This window comes from Bos grunniens, chromosome 5, assembly GCF_055505025.1.
Source record: "Bos grunniens cultivar Pamir isolate PY7600 chromosome 5, Bosgru_T2T1.0, whole genome shotgun sequence".
In the NCBI taxonomy this organism is placed as follows: Eukaryota; Metazoa; Chordata; class Mammalia; order Artiodactyla; family Bovidae; genus Bos; species Bos grunniens.
Genome location: NC_141169.1, coordinates 65,659,967 through 65,684,816, shown reverse-complemented (window position 1 = coordinate 65,684,816; position 24,850 = coordinate 65,659,967). Strand labels below are relative to the sequence as shown.

Genomic DNA, 24,850 nt, shown 5'->3' with positions numbered 1-24,850 from the left:
TAGTTAATATTAAAGAGTCGATCAGAAGTGGAAAGAGTATGTAAACAACAACAACAAAAAATGGCAAAAGGAAAGGCAAGCAGCTATGAAATGCTGGGAACTACAATTTGTTATTTAATCCTTCAGATTATGAAAGGAATGATCAAAGATTCAGTTGGAGATCTAAGAGGAGGCCTGGATGCAAGGGTTTTCAAAGAATGAATTATTCATTAATATGTTCCAAAGCATACATTTCTTCACAAACAGATTAATTTCAATACATATGAATTATGTATATTTATCTTAAGTATATTATAACTTTGGCTTTACAACCACGTGTAGGTTTGTAATGTTTTTGCACAAGTCACATGTTCTGAGTATTGAATTATAACAGTCTTTTCTGAAGAAGCTAGGAAATAATTTGGATGATCAATCACATCCTAGGGGACTAGATTTTCCTATCAGTTTCTCACAAGCCCAATCATTTTCATCACAATCCACAAGGACATGATTTGTAGGTGTTGCTAAACTAACCAGCTTAAACATTCTTCAGCCTTTCTGTAAAACGTAAAGACTGATCCTACAGCTCACCAAAATTTACAGCTTAAGCTGGCTAATGTTTGGCACACTATTTATTTCTGTTCCCACGGTGTTTGTTCCTAAAACTTTTTATGCCATTTATACTTATTGTAATTTTGTTATTTTTATTAAATAGCATGTAATCCAATAAAACGTGAGTGTAAACGGTTGGTGTTTTTATGAAAAAGGTTTAAAGCTTCGGAAACATTTGATAAGCTGAGTCATATATCTTAAACATTAGTGTTAAAACAAGGAGCTGTAGTAATGATAGAATACTTAGGAGAATAATCTAAGTGTAGATAGAATCCATTAAAAGTTTGTCTTCATAAATGATTAATTACAAGCATGGTTTATAGAAGAAAAACATACAAAACAAATTAATAGATTCTTACTAGAAAAAATGACCTTAGCTTAACATCAAAAGATTAGTAAGTCAGCTTAATTTGTGTTTTCAGTAAAAATGTTCAAGAAATGTACTATTTTCATGATTTTCTCATTTAAACATATTTTTTCCATTAGCCAACAAAATGAGTTCTAAGCATTACAGAGTAAGAGGGCTTCTAATTATTCCTGACCATATTTAAAAAGCCTACTTCATATCATGTCACCAGGCAAACACAAATTAAATGCCACTCTACACCGTTAGAATGGCCAAAATCCAGAATATTGGCTGGTGAGGAAGCAACAGAAACTCTTATCCGTTGCTGGTACTACAAAACTGTACAGCCACTTTGGAAGACAGCTTAATGGTTTCTTATGAAACTAAACATATTCTTACTATATGATCCAGCAATTGCACTGTTTGGTACTTACCTAAAGGAGGTAAAAATGCTGTCCACATAAAAACATGCACACATATTAACAGCAGTTTTATTTATAATGACCAACACTGTAAGCAACCAAGATGTCTTTCAGTAAGTGAATGGATGGACTGTAGTACATGTAGACAACAGAATATTATTCTGTGCTAAAAAAGAAATGAACAGACTTCCCTGATGGCACAGTGGATAAGAATCCAGCTGCTAATGCAGGGGACACAGATTCGATCCCTGGTCCAGGAGGATTCCACGTGTCACAGAGCAACTAAGCCTGTGTTTCACAACTACTGAGCCTGCACTCTAGAGCCCATGATCCGAGACTACAGAGCCCACAAGGAACAACTACTGAAGCCCATGCACCTGGAGCCTGTGCTCCTCAACAAGAGAAGCCGCCACACTGAGAAGCCCACACACCGCAACAAAGAGTGACCACAGCTCATCACAACTAGAGAAAGCTTGCACAGAGCACCGATGACCAAGTGCAACCAAAAATAAAACCTTTTTTAAAAAATGAAATGAGCTATCAGGCCACAAAAATACATGTGTAAAATTAAGATGCATATTAGTAACTAAAAGCTGCCAATCCAAAAAGGCTATGTACTGTATGATTCTAACTATATGATGTTCTGGTAGAGGCAAAACTATGGAGGCGTGAACAGATCAGCAGTTACGAGGGTCTGGGCGGGGGAGAAATGAACAGAAAACACACACGATGTGAGGGACAGTGAAAATACTCTCTATGATATTATAATGATGGATATGTATCATTTATACATTTGTCCAAGCCCACAGAATGTACAACACCAAGAGTGACCATAACATAAACTGGGTTATGATGTATCAATATAGGTTTATCAGTTGTAACAAATGTACCACTCTGGTTGGGGATACTGATAATGAAGGAGGCTATTCACCTGTGGGGTCTGGAGTATGAGAACTCTATTTTCTGCTCAACCTTGTTGCAAGCCTAGAACTGGCTCTTTTTAAAAAATGTATACAGTACAAAAATGAATTGACAGTATAGCAGATACAAGTACAGAATCCAACATCTGAACAAAAAGGTTTCCTTTTGTCACTCATGGCTATACAGTTTACATATCCTTTATTAAGGATATGTAGAAACAATACATAAATAGATATTACAGTAAACCAGTAATAGATCAAACCAGTCAATCATAAAGCAAATCAACCCTGAATATGCATTGGAAGGACTGATGGTGACGTGCCAATACTTTGGCCACTGGATATGAAGAACTGACTCATTTGAAAAGACCTTGATGCTGGCAAAGATCGAGGGCAGGATGAGAAGGGGGCTACAGAGGTTAATATGGTTGGATGGCATCACCAACTCAATGGACATGAGTTTGAGCAAACTCTGGGAGCTGGTGAAGGACAGGGAAGCCTGGTGTGCTGCAGTCCATGGGGTCGCAAAGAGTCAGACACAATTTGGTGACTGAACGACAACAGTAAAACCCACATTTCATGTATAATTTGCTACTAAGTTAGCTATTTAATAAACTGATTTTAGCTTCATTATAATATTGCTTTGATTCTTCTCAATTATTTTATTTTCAAAATCTCAGATCATATCTAAACCGAGACCACCTAACCAGGCTATGCTGAGGCAGGAATTATCCATGATTCCATCTGTTGGAAACCAAATAATTTAGATACCACAATTACAGCTGGAATGTAAATGGGATTATCTGCCTATTTTAACCTTACCAAGTCAGCAAGTTTTATAAGTATATCCAGAGTCAGATAATCAAGTACTTTTTACCTTTTTAAAATATTTTGAAAGGTTTCTATAGCATATACATAAGTATTTAAATATCCAATCATGCCTATTAATTGTTTTTTCCCAGATCCTTATATAATAATGACCAAGACAAATTGACAAGTAATCATGTTTAATATCTCTGTCTTGAGAAAACTGTTCCTAAGTCATCCTCCTACCCCCCCCACCCCCAATAAATATCTAACTTTTTTTCTGTCTCCACAATTAGATATTCTAATCACTATTAAAAAAAAATACAATTGACTTAACAACTGGGTTTAGAGGGCTTAGAACTCTGGAGTTATACCAAGAAAAGATAATAAATCCTCAGTTCTAAGAAGCTTACATTAAAAAGTCCAAAAAAGAAAAATGAGCAGTATTTTAATATGTGCCACCTGAAACTTGAAAATAAGTACATATACAACCTTGCAATGTTCATAGACGATTAAGGGTTGTGTGACAATAACAGTTTCATTTGCTAGATTCCAATTCATCCACTTTTGCCAATAGCCTTATTTTATTGACCCCACCCTCTTCCTCTTCTTTTATATCCAATCCATCCCCAAGTCATAGTTGATTCTATCTCTACTTGTTTCTTAAAATCCATTCACTTCTAACTTTACTGCCACTAACCTAGTCTGATCTAGTCACTTGACTACTTCATTTCTAGTCAGAATTATTCCCATAGCCTCCTAACCCATATCCAATCCTTGCTTTCTCCAATAGTGAACTCCTTTCCATCACAGAGCTTTTATATATGTTACTCCCCCCATCTAAAAAACTCTTACCTGCTCTGAACTGAAAAATCCTACTCATCTTTCAGATCTTCATGTAAATTCCATTCTGTCAGAGAGGTCTTCCCTGATTCCACAAATTATGTTTCCTTGGGTGTTCTCTCATGTCACTTGCTTCTTATTCACAGCAATGATCACAATTTATAATTATGTTTATTCATGTGTTTACTAATGAACTCTAGGTTCTTTAAGGAGAGAAGTTAGACTATCTTTATTCATTCTTGTATGCTCACTGGTTACAGTTTGCCTGGCACACAGTAGGTGCTAAGTATTTTTAAATAAATTAATGAATGAAGAAAATAGTATACCACTGGTTAGTGCTTCTGCTGCTGCTAAATCGCTTCAGTCGAATCTGACTCTTTGTAACCCCATGGACTGTGTACCCTACCAGGCTCCTCTGTCCATGGGATTCTCCAGGCAAGAATATTGGAGTGGGTTGCCATGCCCTTCTCCAGGCGATCTTCCTAACTCAGGGATCAAACCTGTGTCTCCTGCAGCTCCTGCATTGTAGGCAGATTCTTTATTGCTGAACCACCAGGGAAGCCTCTGAATAGTGCTAAGACAGGTATATACTTTAAATGCTTTGGGAAGACAAAGAACATTGAATGAAGTGGATTTTTTAAATTAAACTGTCTTCTCTTCAAAATCTCAAACTTTTTCTTAACACCCAGGATCCAATCTGCAAAATCAGTTTCTACATATAAGCTGCACACACAGTTCAAAGCATGATTGTTTACTGCAGTATTAACACCAAAACTTTTTTGTTGTTTATACTTCTATGGTTGTAAATAATTCAATTTTGTCCCCAAAAAACTTTTGTTGGCTGGCATAAATACGTAACACACTCATAATGTTATCTGCTAAAAAATCTTACAACAATGCCTAAAATATTCTTATTTTAAAGTTAATAAATCTGAATTGTATTCTAGATAAAAACGGAATTACATTTATACTATTTTATTTTTATTTTCAAAATATATGTAAACAGGCTTATAAAAATTGACAAATTTGATCCAAATAAGTAAATGCAGTATAGTAAGTGAAGTCCCATGGATTTTGTTAAATATTGAAAATTGTATGTTAAATGCTTGTGGTACCTGCTAATGACCATTTCAGATCCCTAGCTATGTGATGGATACTAATTGTCACTACAGAATTGGCTTTCATCAACCAATGCCAAGTATCAAAATGTTAATATTTAGACCAGGACTTGTCAAAGCCAATGATTGTATTATTACAACAAATACTAGTCATAACTCTGAAAGTTCAGAAAATCTAAATAACTTGCTGAGGATCATGGAGAGATTTAAATCCAGGTTTGTTATATTCCAAAGCTCTATACAATAATGCTTCCCAGATGGCCAGATTGCAAATGGGTCATTTTTCTATGATCTGTTTAGACTACATTCCTACATACCTAGAATATTTAGGGAACTGATCACCACTTATATTCATTCATACTCCGTCTCACACTCTCTCTCTGCCATCACCTCCCCCAAAGCCTCTCAGGCAGTTCTCTTTTGAGGGGACTCACTTTTTAAAGTTATCCCAGAACATCCTCTGGATACATGAGAAAAATCCCACAATCCTTGGTCCACCAACACGCAGTTATCTCCTTACAGCTCCCTCTTGCTCTTTGCTCTCACTGAAAGCAGCCTTCTACCTATTCAGGTTTTAGATGCCTATGAGATTCCACAAACCTCGTGTCCCCCAAATTCCAGCCAAGGAGCACCTGTCAAGATCACTTAGGGTTCCTCTCACTTGGTTTGGAGGGACAAATGAGTCCCCCATTCCATTCTCCCACCCCACCAATATGTTCACCACGGCCCCCAACTTAAATCTCATACATAGAATGAAGCAGACAATTCTGTAATGAGTCTCTGCATGCTCTGAATGGGTAATTGCCATGGGAGAACCTCTTATACTATTCTTAGCCTTTGGGATCGCATGCAAAACTAAGATAGAGCCCCACTTTAATCTCTTATTGTATTTCTGTTGATAAAAATATAGGACAAGGGGAAAAAATCAGTTTTTTAAAAAAATAAAAACAGATGCTAGCATTCACATTTTGATAAAAGATAAAATTCTGGTCCTGTCCCTCCTGCTTTCCTTTCCTTCATCTGTAACGTAGTGTTCTTAGGCATTTTCTCATATGAACTTACAGTCCCTTTAAAATTAGAAGAAAAATAAAGCAGGAATATTAATGTAAATGGACATGATAAATCTAAATGGGTGATGAAATATTCTAAAACTGGTTATATCTCACAAGCTGGTAAATATATTAAAAATTTTTACTGACTTCTATGTTTGAAATGTCTGAGTTACATACAATACACCTCAATAAATATGTGTGTGAAGCATGCTGAAAAATGCAATGTAGCATTAAGAGGCTAACACTGCAAACAGACTTAAGGAGGAAACAAAAGCTTTGTCTTTGTTTTTAAGGATGTGGGGTGGTAGATGGATTTAAGAGTCTGTCATACAGAATGAAGTCAGAAAGAAAAACAAATACTGTATATTAATGCATATATGTGGAATCTAGAAAAATGGTACTGATGAATGTATTTGCAGGGCAGGAGTAGAGATGCAGAGAACAGATGTATGGATATGGGGCTGGGGCGTAGGGGGATGGGCTGAATTGGGAGATTGAGATTGACAAATACACAAGATAGCTAGCTAGTAGGAACCTGGTGTATAGCACATGGATCTCAGCTCACTGTTCTGTAATGACCTAGATGGGTGGAAGGGAGATCCAGGAGGGAGGGGATACATGTATATGTATAGCTGATTCACTTCATTATACAGAAGAAACTAACACAACATTGTAAAATAACTATACCAATAAATAACTGTAAAGCAATAATTTTTTTAAAAAGATACTAGGCTGAAAGTGTTTTAGCCTAACAGAGAATCCACATGAGTAAGAACACATGTGCATGAGCAAGCATCAGAGACATAAACAACTCAACCTGTTCAAGGCTGGAAGGAGTTCACAGGACCTCAAAATAGAAATATGGTCTTCATGTTCTGACTCAAAGAAGTTCCTGGAAATCTTCAGGTGTCTTAAAGGACATCAACACAGTCATTTTCTTAATACGAACCATGACTACTTCAAAACTATCCCAAAACAATCACATAGAAATGAAAACTGTACTGAGTTTATGCAGCACAATAGGTATTATGGATTGGCGGAAAGAACTTTGCACACCAGCAGCAACTCCTCCTCCTCCATCACAGCCACACAAACAACTCCAACGCCATCGACATCGACCCTCCTCCCCCATGCGGCCAAGGCACTGCCAGAACGGAGAGAGAAACCTAGCTCTCCCCAAGATCTGTTCTCCTTCCCAGGCTTACTTCATTACTCTCAAACTGATGCTAACAGCCCTGCTTTGCCTTTTGAAGTGGCACTAAAAACATTTGGTTCTGGAACTCAGTGGGGCATGAGCAAGATCGTATTTCCCAGGTAGGGAGATGGTGGAGAGTTGCGGAAGCAGAATCAACATCCAACATCCCTGAGCAGTAGCTCCTCCTGTGGCCTTGCAGTCCCCCCAAAAGCCCCGCCATGGCTGGTCACATCGAACTTAGCTCATTTGAAAACAGATTTGAGGTACTTTAAGAAATACAGGCATTCAAACTAGCTTTTAAAATACACATCTTTTAAATTAAAAATTCAAACAAGATAAAGACATGAAAAAATGAAACAAGATTAGTTTCAAGGAAAAAGGAAAATTTAAACTCAAATTCAGCAAAACATTAAATAATTACATATTTTCAAAGATCTATACAACTGAATCTGTACACCTGAAACTAATATATTGTTAATTATATTTCAACTAAGAATTAAAAATAGATCCTATACTAACATTATTTATTCTTTACTAAATACCTTGCTAGTTGAGAAAACATAGATAAAATATTGAACTTAACCTATGAAAACTATATAAAATTCAGGCTGACTTACTAAATAAATATTTACTATATGCCTGGGATATGTCTATTGTGTGCTAGTTACCATGCATTGTTCTAGGCACCGGGAACACCAGTGAGCAATACACATCAAATCCTCACTTTCTAGTCAATGGAAACAGGTAATATGAAGACAAATGAACAAACTACAGAGTATGTTAGAAGATGGTAAGTACTTTGGAGAAAAATTAAGCTGCAAGGGAGACAGAGAATATCAAGAAGTGGGAAGTACAAATGGAGTGGTTGAGGAAGACCTCTCTGAGAGCCTGGGCAGGGACTTGGAGGTAAGAAGATAGATAAAGCTCAGAAAATAGATAAAGAAGAGTGTTACAGGCATGGGGAGTAAAGTGTGCAAAAATCTGGGGCTTCAAAGTGTATCATGACGTGCTGAAGGAGCAGCGAGGAGGCCACCACAGCTGGAGCAGAGTGAAGAAAGCACAAGGCGGGGCGAGGAAATTATTTAGGGCCTTGAAAAGTCAATAAAATGTTAAGTTAGAACTGACATGACATGACTTCTGTTTTAACTGGATGACTCCAGACTTCTGTGCTGAGAACACAGTGAAGAAGTCAAGGTCAAATAAGAGAGGCTGCTGCAATGATCCAGTCAAGAGACAACGGTGGCTTTGACCAGGGTGGTGGTGAAGTACACAGTGACAAGTGTCATACTCTGATACGTTCTGAATCTACATTCTTTGCCTAAAGAAGAGACTACCCTTTTATCGTTGAGGTTTTTGCTTTGGGTTAAACAAGTATCAGGCTAAAATTATCTCGGTCATACTATATGGAATAGATTTTGGATTTTCAAACACTTTCACTCATGTATGTCATAAGATTAAAGACAAAAACTTCTGTATCCCCTCCTAAAGTCTTGAGACCCTTAATGAAGTTTTAAGTTGACATCATCATAAATTTACATAGGATTACAAAGAACATAATTTTTGGTAATGTAAACAGCAAACTTTTATTTTTATTTTTTTTATTTGAAGATTTAAATTTTTAAATATAAATTTATTTATTCTAATTGGAGGCTAATTACTTTACAATATTGTATTGGTTTTGCCATACATCAACATGAATCCACTACAGGTGTACACGTGTTCCCCATCCTGAACCCCCCTCCCACCTCCCTCCCCATACCATCCCTCTGGGTCGTCCCAGTGCACCAGCCCCAAGCATCCTGTATCCTGCGTTGAACCTGGACTGGCGATTCATTTCTTATATGATATTATACATGTTTCAATGCCATTCTCCCAAATCATCCCACCCTCTCCCTCTCCCACAGAGTCCATAAGACTGTTCTATACATCAGTGTCTCTTTTGCTGTCTCGTACACAGGGTTATTGTTACCATCTTTCTAAATTCCATATATATGCATTAGTATACTGTATTGGTGTTTTTCTTTCTGGCTTACTTCACTCTGTATAATAGGCTCCAGTTTCATCCACCTCATTAGAACTGATTCAAATGTATTCTTTTTAATGACTGAGTAATACATAACTTCTATTAGCTTTACCACAAGGGGCCCAGACTTCTGGTCAAACAGTCTGGGTTGTCTGTGAGGATGTTTTTGGGTGAAATTAACATCTGAATGAGTAAAGAAAACAGTTCATCTTCCTCCCTTCTCTCACCCTACTCCACCATGTGAGGATCTCATCCAATCCATTGAAGATCTGAATAGAACAAAAAAGCTAAGTAAGAGTAAACTCCTTCCTAATAGCCTTGGATTGGGATGTTGGTCTTTTTGGACCATTGGATTTGAACCAAAACACCGACTCCTGAGTCTTGAGCTTGCCAGCTTTGGGACAGAACTTAGCCCACTGGTTCTCCTGGGTCTCAGGCATGCCAACTGTAGATCCTGGGGCTTCTTAGCCTCCATATCCCAAGAGCTAATCCCTTATAATCTCTTATATCTCCTTCCTAGCCCCCACAACCCCCTCTCCCATATGTGGATGTGTATATATGTATGCATGTATGCTATTAGTTTGTTTCTCTAGAGAATCTTCACTAATGTAAACAACATCATCCATTTAAAATATAACCAAGTTCAAGCTCCTATCAACTGGAAATTTTATATAGCTTTTTTTTCCCGTTAACTCTTTTATTCAGTCTACTTCCCCACAGAACTTTATCCCAATGTAGGAGTATTTGTTATATGTTGGGAAGTCTTTTTATAGCCCATTCTACCATATCTCTTTGCAAGAAAATGTTTCAGACTGCTGCTTTGTCCGGTGCCCAGGTGGATTCTTGACCCCTGCACAATACACTGAGATGTGGGACATATAAGAAGATGACTTCCTGTCTAAAATGGGCAAAGAGTAACAGTGAAAGGGGAAGTGAGAAATAAGAGCTCAGACATTGGGAACCGATACCCTCAAAACATTCTATGCTTTAAGTGTTCAAATATACCCAGGGATACCTGTTTTAAACCTCTGGAGCGGACTACCCATTTGTCTGATCATTGTAGAATTTTCTGTGTATAATCCTAGCCGAGCTGTTGGGTGTCCCCTCTGCTTGCCATTAGAAATCCGTGGGGGGATGTGAGGGGAGCCTCGGGGAAATGTGTCTGTTACCAACTCAGCTCACTCTGAAGGATGCTAACCCCACCTTTAATTTGACACTTGCTAGGGCACCAAGTCTTTCCTTAATTGGCCACACAGAGTGGCTGCACTTTAGGCTTTATCAGGAAGTACTGCCTCATGTTCCAAGGCAATGAATAGTCTCAAAACCTCAGTTGAGAAAAACAATCACAGGGAAGCCTGCTGGAAGGACAAGGAGTTCATCTAGCTCTCCTATCAGTGGGCCAAATCAGATCCGCAGAGAATAGGGTACCACATCAAAACCTTGCCATGGCTCTTACAAAATTTTGCTTTGAAGCGATGCTATTAACCCAAAAATGTTTTAGGAGAATCAGCCTTACAAAACTTGATTTTCAAAACAAAACACAGTGTACTCTTTATGGAGACTCCTGGGAGAAATTCTCGTCTGATGTTGGTGCCAAGAGTAGTTATAATCATCCTGAGAAGCTGGTTTCTCTGTACTCCTCCAAGTGTTTCCTCTTCCCGCTGGCTCACAGAAAACTTAGAGGCAAAGTTTTGGCCCCTGGAGCTTATGCTTAGGTCATTCTGACACACGATTTAATTCTATTCCTTGTCCCATTTTGTATTCTTAGCAGCCAAAATTCCTTCTGGCATGAGGGAATATACATACAGGTACCTATATATGTTTGATTGAAGACTGTAGGAGAAGGAAGCAACAGAGGATGAGATGGTTGGATGGCATCATTGATTCAATGGACATGAGTTTGAGCGAACTCCTGGATATAGTGAAGGAAGGGAAGCCTGGTGTGCTGCTGTCCATAGGGTCGCAAAGAGTCAGACAGGACTTAGTGACTGAACAACAATGACCTAAATATGTGTACACAGGCTGGAGTTTTGTCCTATAATCTCATGCTCCTTCCACATCCTTTTAGATCTACAGAGCTGCTGCTACTGCTGCTAAGTCGCTTCAGTCGTGTCCAACTCTGTGCGACCCCACAGACGGCAGCCCACCAGGCTCCCCCATCCCTGGGATTCTCCAGGCAAGAATACTGGAGTGGGTTGGCATTTCCCTCTCCAATGCATGAAAGTGAAAAGTGAAAGTGAAGTCATTCAGTTGTGTCCGACTCCTAGCGACCCCATGCACTGCAGCCTACCAGGCTCCTCCATCCATAGGATTTTCCAGGTAAGAGTACTAGAGTGGGATGCCATTGCCTTCTCCTTCTACAGAGCTACTTCCCTTTAAAATATTGCCTATTTTTTTAATGCTTGGAATCATGAATATGCTATAGACTGTCACATCAAACCAAGGTACCAAGAATATAAGGTACAATCATTTGGGCCTCCAAAAATAATACAAAACTAAACAGGATACAGGAGTATTTAAACAACAAAACAGTAACAAAAATCAAAATCTAATTTTAGGTTTTGATTAACAATTGTTTGAGCTCCTACCTTGTGCTAGACACTAAGCTAGATGTAAAGAATTAAGAAGAAAATAAGAATGGGTCATAATTCAAAAGGACTACTGTGGTTTGTGGAGGAGAGGAATTACAAATGTGTCTGCATGTATATACATACATATACCCACACATGTTGTATCAAAAGTCTATATAGGGTTATAATACAGGGGAATGTTAATGCCATCTCATGCTCAATTATGTATAAAGGATTCATATTGACTGTCTTTGTTGAAGGGACTCCTTATCCATTACTTTGACTACTATAACAATTGAAAAGTTCTTTAATTTCATGACTTACGATGACAAGAGCAGATTAATTCAAGAAAGAATGAACCCACCCAACTCAATGAGGACTGTGCACGGTTTACTGTACAGTTAACTGGAGAATATCGGTCAAATTAAATGCCTTGTTCAGTAGAGACCAAGTCTCTATTCCTGACCAATTTTAATTTCTACTCCTATTGTGTAAATATACCCACAGTCCATGGTAACTGGAGCAGTTTGGGACATGGTTTTCATTCTCAGTTTTGCAGAGGAAATTTACATTCTTATTAGCAGCCTAAAAGCCTCCAAAAGGCAGGGTCTGACAAGAGGTTGGGATCCATAAAATTTTTTTCATGATTGTATTTTCAGTTTTCGGACATAACACCATGTGATTTACAGAAATATAATATTTAGAATGAATAGCTCTGCAAAGATAACTCTCAAAGATAAGGAACTAGTCTTAACTCTGAAACATATTATAACCTTTAGCTAATGGAGAAGAATACCAAGGTTTTAGAAACAACTCTCTTTAGCTAAAAGCCCTTGAATTAAATGTTAGGCAATTTATTATGTTCAGCCACATTTCATTCATTTCTCCCCACACTCCCAAGGTTCATGATCTGTGGGTCCTTTTCTGTGCCCCCAATTTGTCCCTCTCCCATGTCAATCCAGTCTGGCAATTTCTTATTATCAGGGTCCTGATTATTCTTTGCTGAAAATTCTCAGGCTGTGAAATTGCTTAAAGTTAAATTTTAGTGTAGACTCTTTATCAATTTTATTGCTCAGGAAAGTAGACACCATTCATATACTTTCAATTAACCCTATTTAACACAGCCTCAGACACAGTAAGGCAATTCTGGGAATTCACTATTGAATCATTTCACACATTCCAGTGTGGTTTGCAAGCATACAGATGTACAGTAGTTCACCCTGAGAGAGGTCACGGTGGCCCACTCAGCAATCAGTTGCACTGACAGCTCGTGCTGAAGTAGCCCTCGCCAGCTAGTCTTTCCTTATCTTCCTTTAAAATATTCTGTGCTTGAATCTTGCAGCTCCAGTGTGGAGACAGATCCACCTCTCACCACCTCAAAGGCCACTCCTCGGCCCATCGGCTCCTCTCTTCTGGACTTCTCCACCAGTCCCCTCACTGATCTATTTCCACCCTGACTCCCCACTGTGTTCTCCATGCAGCAGCAAGTGAGATCCTTTCAAGGTTGCCACTCTTCTACTCAAAACACTGCCCGGCTTCCCATCTCACCCTGATAAAGTCTAACATCTACCATGACCTCTGGCTCCCAGCCTCATTCTCCTGTCCCACTGCTCCAGGCCTCGTGTTTTCCTCCCTATTTTTTGTTCATGCCACACACAGTCCCTACTCAGGGCCAGTCCACTGGCTGTGTCCTCTGCTTGGATACCCTTTTCTCATATATCCCCTGGCTAGCTTCTTTCACTCTGCTCAACCATCACGTTGCTGACAGGACCATCCTGACCAGCATACTCCACACCACTCTCCATTCCTTCATACTGCTTCATTGCACTTACCACTGCCTGCCACATTTTATTGATCAGCTTCTTTGCAGGTCTCCTGTGTAACCTCTTTGGAAGCAGGGAGCATATCTACGTTATATACTGCTGTATCCCTGAAGCCAAGAACAGAACCTGGCCTACATGCAATCATAATGAGTAATTGTTGAATGAATCTCACATAAGGTTCCTCTGTCATGCCCCACGCCACTGACCCAGTTTAAACTAGTTTTACTGGGCTGACTGTTACAATCTCTGTACTAGTAGTCCTCATTGTATGCACACGCCCTTCCTCCCCACTTGACTCCTACTAGAGTGACAGGAATCTGCACTCTGACCTTGACTTTTTCCTGCTCAGAGTTTTCTCCAATGCCTATAGAATATAGCAAAATCTCCTTAGCATGTCATATTAAGCCTTTTGAGATCTGGCACCCACCTACTTGCCAAGCCTCATCTCCTGCTCTGGCCCCATAGGCTCAATTACTTGCAGATCAAGTTATGCCACATTGTCTTCACACTGGCTCACTTCTCTGCCTGGAGCAGCCCCCTCTGCTTTGCCCACCTGGAAGCAGCTCATCTAAGTGGTCTCAGTTCAGATGAGAATCCTCAGGGAAGCCTTCTCTGATTGGCCCAAGGCAGCCCTAAACCCTCCCCTCTATGCTCCAACTCTACCATGCACAGGTTTTCAAGCAAGCACACTGCCACAGTATCATTATAATTATTTGTTTTCAGGTCAGTCTCCCAGTGAACGTTGAAAACCCCCTGATGAAAGGAACCACGTCTTGTTAATATTCATATTCCTAAATGCTTGGCCTACGGCAAGTGCTCATTAAATGTCTCCTGAGTTAGTTAATAGATAAAGGAGCTAATGGAAGAATGTAAAAAGGACACTGTGCGAAAGGATCAGAGTAACTGGTCCTCTGAATTTCTGAGTGTGAAATTCAATTGCAAATTTAAAACAAATACATTTTCATGATTAAACCAACAATTCAAAATATGAGGTTTTAAAAAAGGAACAAAAAAGCAATCACATCTATATGGATTTTTAAATATTTTCCCCCAGGTAATTTATTCAGTCTACAGTGCTCAATGAACACTCCCATTCCTTTCTCATCTCTCAATACTTCTGGAAATATATGAAGACTAGTAAGGACTTATCATAATACCATATCAAATAATGTATTCAAAGAAAAGATACTACTGATACATGTGAAGAATGTTAAAACACTACTGAGCTTCACAAAAGAAGATCTGAATAAATGGGAACCTATACCCTATTTGAGGACAGAATTTATTCAATTTCATAAAATACTTTCCTTAATCTATAAACTTAATTCAACCCTCCCCCTAAAACATGATTTTTAAAGAACCAAACTATTTTCAAAGTTCATATAGAAAAAAGAATGTAAGAAGACACAAGAAAATCCTAGAAGAAAAAAAATATTAATAAAAGAAGACTAGCCATCCGAGATATTAAACCATAGAAAACTAAAATAAATTAACACAGTGCAGTTATCCAACAAACTGAAGTCAACAAAACAGAGCAAACTCTCCAAAAATAGCTCTAACTGCAGAGGGGACTAAATACAGGATGTTACCCTTTCCTTCCACTTTCACCCTGGTTGAAGTAAAAATCATCTCTCTCAAGAACCATCACAGTAAAAGCAAGGGAAAGACATCATTCAAGAAATGTTTGGAGAGAATTGGGTAGTTATTGAAGAAAAATAAATTCAGATTTCTATTTCATTACTATAGCAAAATAAGTTTGAACCAAAGAAATACATGAAAATAAAATCTTCATAGAAGTCCAACAAGACATTATTGAAGAATCAATTTTACGATCCAAGAGTGGGTTAGGCTTTTTTGATTATCATACAAAATCCAGAAAGAAAGAAACATATGACAACTTTAACTATATAAAAACAAAGCTTTTATGCCCAAAATGTCATAGACAATATCAAAAGATAAATGGCAGAACAGCAGGAACCATTTAGGGGAAAATCATATCAGAAAATGTTAATTTCTTTTATAAAGAGTTCCTAAAATTTAAGGTCAAAACTCAAATCTTAAAAGTAAGTTTGCAAAGGGCACAGAAGAGAAAGATACGAAGATGTCACATGAAAAGATACTCAAATTAAACTATGAGATGCTACTATTCCCCGGCAGATTAAAGTCAACAACAATTTGGTAAGAGCTCTTAAAATTTTCAACTCACAAGTCCTGTGACCCAGCATTCCACTATTAGAAATATTTCTTACATACTTCCTGGCATATGACTACTCTCCTCTAACCACCCTGCCCCCATCTCCACCAGTCCCCTTTCCTTGGTTGTTCTCTCCAGGAAACTGCAAGTCACAGCGCAGCAGTAGCTTGTCTAGACCATAGTCCATCTGAAGAGCCATCATTCCTAAACCCTCTAGAATATCAAGAGTCAAAGGAATGTAATCATATTTGCTTCCATCCTGTGCTTTTCTCTTCAATCTCATCTTTTTCTTTTTGTGACAGAAAGTTGCTTCCTGTGTCTAGTAGATCTTCCTCCCACTGACCCCTTTGGCCAAGTGGGCCTTCAGTTCTCCTGTTCATATGTCTCTTTGATTCATTTATGATCCAAGTGAATTTTAAATCACAATAAGCCTCTCAGAGACTGAGAACAAAACCTGTGAGATCCATCCAAAAAACTCCAATGTGAAATCATTAATCACAAACGTGAAGAAGAAAGCACAATCTGAATTATTAAAGAAAAGTTCTGCTGGGCCGGTAAATATATATGTGAGAATTTCTCCAAATTCCTAACAGCAGAGAGGCAATGATAATAATGAGCTAACAACTGTTAGGCTGTGTGACTATCTTATAGCCACTGTGCTAAGTACTTTCCAAGTACTCTCTCATTTAACTCAGCCACTCTATAAAACAGAGAATATTAGTTAACCCCCTTTTTATAACTGATGACAATGACATACAAAGAGAGTAAGTAACTGGGACTTTCCTGGTGATCCACTAGTTAAGACTCCATGCTTCCACTGCAGGGGGTGCAGGTTCGATCCTTGGTCAGGAAACTAAGATTCTGCATGCAGTGCAGCCAAAAACAAAGAAAATTTCTTGAACTGAATGAAAATTAAAATACAACATATCAATTTAGAAAGAGACTAAGTAACTTGCTCAAGATCCAAAGGCAAGCAACTAGCAGGGCCAGAATGGGAACCAGACTGACCCAGAGCAGCTCTGAACCACCAGAAGATATTTTGCTTTAAATCCTAATTTTTTTAGAAGGTAGAAAGTATTGCTTGGAAGCTTGCTTGGAATAGAATGGAACACTGATACTGAATTCAAGATCACACAGAATATAGAGTGGGAATTTTTAGAAATCCATAAATACTGCTTTTTGTTTCAAGTCATTATTTCCATTAACCAATTCACACAGATGTTCCACATTAGGCAGCACCTGTTTCTGGAAGCGTTGCTCATTGACACACATATGTCTCACAGGCTTTATCCTCTTTCCCAAACTGAAATTCCTTGCTAAATTCCCTGTGTGTTCATTTCAGTTCACTCCCATCTCCCTCTCCTAATGAGTTATGCTCACTGGTGATGGCCACCATTTCTCTGTCTCCCACAGTCCCATAAGCTCACACTCTGTCTCTAAGAACAGCCTAATTCACTCCCCTCAGATTCTGGTGAGAGAGAGATCTCTTCCTATCCCATACTGTTCCTTTAAATTCTGACAATTTTACCCTTCAGAAACACACTCATATGAGCTTTGATGTCTACAGTACTTTTCCTTTAAGTCAGATCAAAAACTGAATTCCTGCTTTTAACTTTTGCTCACAGCACTCCAATGGTTTCAACAGTTGCACTTACGTAGCAAGAAAAAAAAATTTGTTTTATTTATGATAGACTCATCAGAAAGCAAATATAAAAACAAGAGGCTGAAAACAATAAATGAAGAAAATGATTCAAACATAACAAATAAGTTAAATAAATCAAAAGAAAGCCAAATGTGAACAAAATATTCATTTTTTCCCCCATAGTGCTTATCGCCATCTGACATGCTTTGTATGGGCCAAAATAATCTGTTTCCTCCTCACCTCCTACCACAATGTTTTCTCCATGAAGACAAGATGTTGACCATTTTGCCTGTTTCTTCAGTGCCCAGAACTGAGTCAGGAGCATAGTATTATAAATGTTCAGCATGCATGTTAGTCACTCAGCCATGTCTGACTCTTTGTGACACCATGCCAGGCTGCTCTGTCCATGGAATTCTCCAGGCAACAATACTGGAGAGGGTTGCCATTCCCTTCTCCAGGGGATCTTCCTGACCCAGGGATTGAACTTGATTCTCCCACATTGATGGCAGATTCTTTACCTTATGAGCCACTAAGGAAGCCCATAAACGCTCAGTAGTCCTCGTTAAATGACTGAGTGAGTGAATGAAGCTATTCTAGCTTATCATCTCTCACTCCGTAAACAAGATTTGCTTTTATACTCTGGCCAAGATATTTAGAGATCCTCCTCAATCTTTTTTAGGTTACTTTCAAGATGGAGAGTCATCTGATCATATCCAATTCTGAGATGTACAAAACTTAACTACTCACCACTTCCTAAACATATGTTTCCTGACTCTTAAAAAAAAAAGGAGGGAAGACACGGCAGAAATTATACTTTAGGGATGAACTAACACAAAATTTTCTAAGCCACTTTTTCACCTACATGAAATTAGTTCATGCATGCCTGTACCCACTGGTTCATAAGATGATGATTATCAGTTTAGTTCAGTTGCTCAGTCATGTCCAACTCTTTGTGACCGTATGGACTATAGCACGCCAGGCTTCCCTGTCCATCACCAACTCCCGGAGCTTGCTCAAACTCATGTCCATTGAGTCAGTGATGCCATCCAACCATCTCATCCTCTGTCATCCCCTTCTCCTCCCGCCTTCAATCTTTCCCAGCATCAGGGTAAGATGAATGTATTCTTTGTAAATAGCACAAGGCTAATCACCAAAGAAAAAAGCCATAAATTATTAGCAATAAAGCACCAAAGGGCCTACGGGGTTCTTTACACTCTGGACAGTGTGTTAACAGGCACTTCAGTGACCTCGGTCCTCAACTCTCTCTAGGTCTAAAACTGATTGATTTAGGTTAGATTTCCCAGCTTCATTTCCTTGTGATGACTTTGAATGTCAAACTATACCCTCAAGGGCAAAAGGGGTGGGTGAGAAACACATGTCTTATGCTAAGCAACTGCATTTCTCCCCTGCTGAATACAGACTTTTGACTTAATTAAACCCAAGGAGAGATTCCAAACAAATTTCTAACTGTCTTTTTCTAGACTCTATTATCTCCCAACTTACAGAAGTTCATCAACTGCCACTCAGATCTTCTGATACCACTGCCATCTCCCCCACCCAAAAGTTCCTCATCCTGTTCTGCATTTTCTACTCCCCTCCGTACAGGCCCATCCCACTCCCTTTACCTTCCAACCAAAGCTACCTCATTGTTGACCCACCATCACATCTCTAAGTTCTTACTCAAGCCAGCCCCTCTGCCTAAAATGACCTTTCTACTTCCGTCATGTCTGAAGTCTACAGCCTACTAGACTCTGTCTGCCTTGTAATCAGGTCACAGAATAAGTTTTCACTAGTTTGTGGCTTTTTGGAGGACAGGAATTACACTGCTTTTTTTTTTCTTTAAAACTTTCATTCCTGGGGACCTGACACAAGGCTCTGCTTAGAGAAGACACTTAATAAATTCTTACTGTTTATTGAAACTCACTGGGAGGCAAAAACATTTTCTGGGATTTCACATAGAATTTCTAATGGATTACACAGGATGGCTGCCAGTCTCTTTATCCTTCTCAGTACAATTCATAGTCACATTATTTTGAAAAATTAAGTTTTCCATACAGAGCAGCCATTGCCAATATCAGCACCCTAGGTTTTCTATGATGATTCTCGATCTGTTTGCTCAAGAATTATTGTTATTGCTCAGTCCCTGACTCAAGAATTACTGGATATCTGCTATTCAGCAGTCACTCTCCTGGGCCTTAGGGTATAGAGATGAAAATATGGTCCATGCCTCAAGGAACAAACTGTCTACTTGGGAGAGACGCAAGTAGACAAGGAATTATAATAATAGTTTATAAAGTCCTATGAGGTCTATCGGAGAAGGCAATGGCACCCCACTCCAGTACTCTTGCCTGGAAAATCCCATGGATGGAGGAGCTTACTGGGCTGTGGTCCATGGGGTCGCTAGGAGTCGGACATGACTGAGCGACTTCTCTTTCACTTTTCACTTTCATACATTGGAGAAGGCAACGGCAACCCACTCCAGTGTTCTTGCCTGGAGAATCCCAGGGACGGGGGAGCCTGATGGGCTGCTGTCTATGGGGTCACGCAGAGTCGGACACGACTGCAGTGACTTAGCAGCAGTAGCAGCATGATGTCTATATCAAGTCCTACGAGGTATGTAAGAAGACAGACAGGGTCTACCTAGCTCAGCTTTGGGCACAAGGCTCAGTAAAAGTGGTAAGTGTCAAAAAATTTCCATGGGAGATGTTGTCTGAGATTGTCCTGAAAGTTAGTCTCAGGAGAAATAGCATGTGCAAAGGCACAGAGGCAAGTGAGAGCTCCTTACTTCGGAGCACTACAAATGTTTTGGTATTTCTGGAATGTTCTAGGGGAGTTGCAGAATAAGAAGCAATGGCTGTACATTATAACAGGCCTAGTATACAAGGCTAAGGAGTTTGGTCTTTAACCTACAGTTAGTTCCATGGACACTGTGCTATCCAGACTATGAATTTACAATTCCAGGAAATCAGGCTAGTTTTGCCAAAAAATGGAACAGTCATCTTGGTGAATCCCAACAACAGCACAAACAAGTTCAGCTAATTAATCTCTTTTGTTGAATCAGGTAACAAAAATCACAAGCTAAAAATACTATTTTGGAAAATGGTAAAGATATACCTTGCAATGACAGCAAAGGTGCTTTTTTATGAAAAGAACTTCTCAGTGGAATAATCACAGGAATGAACTGCCCAGGCAAACTGTTTCTCAACTTGGGCTCTTTCAGAAACGGTTATGAAACAGTAAGCAGGCCACTGGCTGAAAAAGTCAAGAGATGATGAACTCCATGAAGCATCACTAAACTGAATGCCCTCAGAACAATGGCAGCATCCAGCTGTGTCACCAGGAGGTCCCCACTGCCTGGCACTAGGGTGGACACGTCAGGTGCTCAATGAATATTGGAGTAAATAAATAGACAAAGGAACTGATCCGTAAACATCACCCCCTCAACTGAACAGAAACAGCTGAAGCCCAGGGGGTGGGAAATCAAGCATAATATTTTTAGAATTCTTGAAACGTTCTTAAGAAAAGCAGTTTCAATATAAAAAATGCATTTCCGCACAAGCATAAACACGTGACCATAAACAGTTGCTTGATGTGACTCACTCTGACTGGCACAGCCACGTAATCTGCATGAAATAACCCCAGAAATAATGGACAGCAGTGAGTTAGATGTCACAAAGCAGTTTTGTGAGCAAAGAATAACACAGTAAGTGTCAGCTGTGTATCGTGGAAGGGGCCCTGCACCAGGAGTGGAGCTGGTGTCTCAGTAAATCTATCCACATTGACTCAACTGTCTTGCCCAGGTGTTGACCGGATCTCTCCTGTGGTAGTGACTTAACTTCCCGGGACTTTAGCTTTCTTATCTATGAAACCAGACGGTAGGTAAGATACTCCTCAAGGTCCCTTATGATGACAAGGAGAGGTACTTCAAGGTGTCCCCGGGGCAGCAGGTAGTCGCCATACCCACATAAGCCCTGATCATGAAGGATCAACATCAGCACATGTTTCTGAGTAACTCTGATGATCGTGTCACTGTCATGACATGCTGGGGTCTTGTAGGGTTGAGGGAAGGCACAGCTCATTCCCCATCCCCCAGGAATGTCTCATCTGGGTCAATTGCCTTAGAAATCACCCATCTAGTTAAAAAACAGAGCTGGAACAACAGTTCATGATTTTTAAGTGATTGGGAGAGCCCTCAGATTATCTGCGGCTTCCCTGGTGGCTCAGACAGTAAAGAATCTGCCTACAATGTGGCAGACCTGAGTTTGATCCCTGGGTCAGGAAGACCCCCTAGAGAAGGGGACAGCTACCCACTCCAGTATTCTTGCCTGGGAACTCCCATGGACAGAGGAGCCTAGCAGACTACAGCCTGTGGGGTCACAAAGAGTCAGACACAACTGAGCAACTAACATTTTCACTTTCACTTTTCAGATTATCTGGTTCTCCAAGCCCAATTATGAGTTTGAGTCTGACAGCCAGTTCGTGGCTGAGACCAGACAGGCACTTGGGGTCCTGAAGACATCCTGCTGGGACTGCCCGTGGTCTCTAATGGTGTCCAGACACTGTTCCCTCTCTGACACTCACAGGAGGTCCCCAGTGGGAGACCAATGGGAAAAATGTAAGTGAATTCCTGCTGTATGACAATATGTCTGCTTCCTATAAGAATGGCTGCAAGCCAAAAGGTCACTCAGCAGATGCCTAGTTAAGGGTCAGAGATTTCTATTAGAGAACAGGCCCACCAACCCTGTCATTATGTATTTTTAACAGTTTCTTGACTCTTCAGACTTAAAGGCCAGCAGCCAGAGTAGAGAATTCATGCTAAGTATGGGGAGGAATTTTTCCCCTTTCATCTTACATTATTTTCAGGCTGTGATTTGACTCTCCTCCAAAATTCTGCCAACTCCCTTTACTACCCAAGAGATATAACTTGCAACATAAACATTTATGACAGTGTGGGTAGATTATTAAGCTCCTAAGTACATGGTTTTTTTTTCTGCAAAGCTGACCTAGTGACTATAGTCCTAGATGAATTTAGAAGGGAGACAGATCAAAAATGCAGTCTTCAACACAGCTCATGAAGAATCTCTCCTCTTTTATACAATCTGTCTGAGTTGCCAATTGACTAGCAAGTTCCTTTCAAAGTAGATCACCATAGCTGGTGTTGGAAGTGGTTTTGAATCTCTGTTAAAAAATGGTTCTCCCTCTAAGCAGCTTTATGTGGGAGTTATATGTTCTTTTTACTCTTTAAAAAAAAAGGGGGGGGGCTCATGGAGAGATGGTAAAAGAATATGTCACCTTAATTATATTTTAAAAAGCCACAGGAAAATTCAGCTAACATCCTTAATGATATAGTTCATTCAATTTCCAAGAAATCACAATCAAGTGATTTTATTTTATATCATCCATAAACGCCCCCTCTTTACCAAAAGACCTTTTAAGTAGTAAACATGTCAAGATTTGAGGGCATTCCAACCTAGACAAATCTAGAATGTCATTAATTAAAATGCAAAAGTGATTCTATTTCTGGTCCTAGTAATCAACTATGGAAAGTAGTTTCAATGACAAGAAGGCCTACAGACACATGTGGTTATAGTTATACTAACAGGGACAATTTCTTCTCTCAGTTACATGATTACAGGTTGAGCACAAGAGTTTGGTTACTGGAAGAGAAGCTGTCAACCAACTCTTCATTAATCAAACAATCGTTATTGAGTTTACAGGTGGACACATAATGCATGTCCATGCATAGAAACATAAAGCAGAAGCGGGAAAGAAAGCAGAAAGATAAAAAATGGAAAATACTGACTCAGAATATAAGCTATAGGTTTCAAATTAGATCATCATCAAAAGAAACAGTAAAAGCACTGTTTTAATGACTTGTATGAGTAACTGTATCTACATCTATCTAGGTGTTTCTAGACCCATTTCAAATAAATACAATTTGCTAGGGTTGCAAGCAAAATTGGTTGCAAGACATAGCAGCTAAACAAAAACACACACACACAAAATGTTGCAGTGACTACATCACACCAAGAGGCTAAGAGTTACCGGCTCCATTCAGCACAGCTTTTACCAGTGTTTCCTGCAGTGGTTGTATATGCTGCCTTCAGGGACCCTGCAAAAGAATTAACCTAACTTCATGCTCTGAGACAAGCAAACACAAAGAATGCACTCTCCCAATTCAGAGAAATTCCCAAAGGCATTATCTGGAGGAGGGGTGTGGAATCATTGGGGAAATCCCTACCAAAAAAAAAAAAAACAAAAAACCTAGCTGGAGAATGCAAAGCGGAGCCTCAGAAATGTTTCTCCTCTCCTCTAAATGAGCATGCTACAAATACGGAAAATATGTACACAACAAGTAAACAATACACTTGTAAATATGCTACACAGATACAATTCTGATGGCACAGATGAATATTCTGCTCAGTAAAATGAAGAACGCCCACAGCATTCTCTCTCAAAGCTAATGTTGCTACTAATTAAAACAAAAGATTTCTAAATGCATCTGAAATGGCCTGTCTTGTGAAATGCAGGGTCTATTTCCAAGACACCCAAGCTGACTCTATAACTCTTTCCATCTTGATGAATACATCAAGTTGAGTTGCCAAGCACCTGATAAAAATCCTTGCAATTGGAGGGGAAATAATTAAGCAAAGTAAGAAAACACCAGTAGAGTTGAAAGTCAACAACTAAACATTAGAATCAAAGGAAGCAGAGAAGTCAGCCAGTTAAATGACAACATTTCTCCCAGCCATAACTAAGTGTAGGGAGGTATGGATATTAGAAAGCTAATGCAAACAATGATGAAAGTATTTCAAGCATTATTTAATGATTCAGAGGTTACAGTATGCAAGGATCCTAATTTGTTGCTGTTATCCTATTTGCTGGTTTCACTGTGAAGCTGGGATATAATGTAAACATCTATAAATTCTTGTTCTTTGTTTTAATATATGCTTTCATGTATTTAAAGAACCCTCCACCAAAACCAACCAAATGTACCTAGGGAATAAGATAAAAGCATATGTCTGATGTCATCACCACTATTTTAAGACAAATCCACACTGAGGGTAGAAATAAAAGTGGTGAGAAAGAGCAAGCCAGTCAAGCAACTTTCCGTTCCAAACTCCCAATCAACAGGGAGAAAGACCAGAAATTTCACCCCACATTTCCCCCTCCCTAGAGTTAAGTGAACCACAATCAGAAAACCCACACAAAATCAAGTAAGATAACCCATCTCCAGTCCAAGACTGGAAAATAAGGAGCAGAATGAGAACTGCAAAGCTTATTCTTTGGAATGCTGCGGTGAC

The 24,850-nt window shown here is 39.3% G+C and overlaps 1 protein-coding gene across 44 annotated transcripts in view; it reads right to left on the bottom strand.

The window, feature by feature from the left end:
• Nucleotides 1-24,850, bottom strand: part of ANO4 (anoctamin 4) — a 438,203-nt gene that overhangs the window by 330,862 nt on the left and 82,491 nt on the right. For 3 of the 44 annotated variants that reach the window (XM_086400945.1, XM_086400912.1, XM_086400930.1), the window contains exon 2: nucleotides 23,617-23,658. The exons of 37 other annotated variants lie outside the window; for them this stretch is intronic. In XM_086400945.1, coding sequence (XP_086257071.1) covers nucleotides 23,617-23,658 — 42 coding nt within the window. Of the gene's footprint in view, nucleotides 1-23,573; nucleotides 23,659-24,850 lie in introns of those variants that run through there. 4 more of the 44 variants (XM_086400921.1, XM_086400947.1, XM_086400953.1 and 1 more) reach the window with 2 other exon arrangements.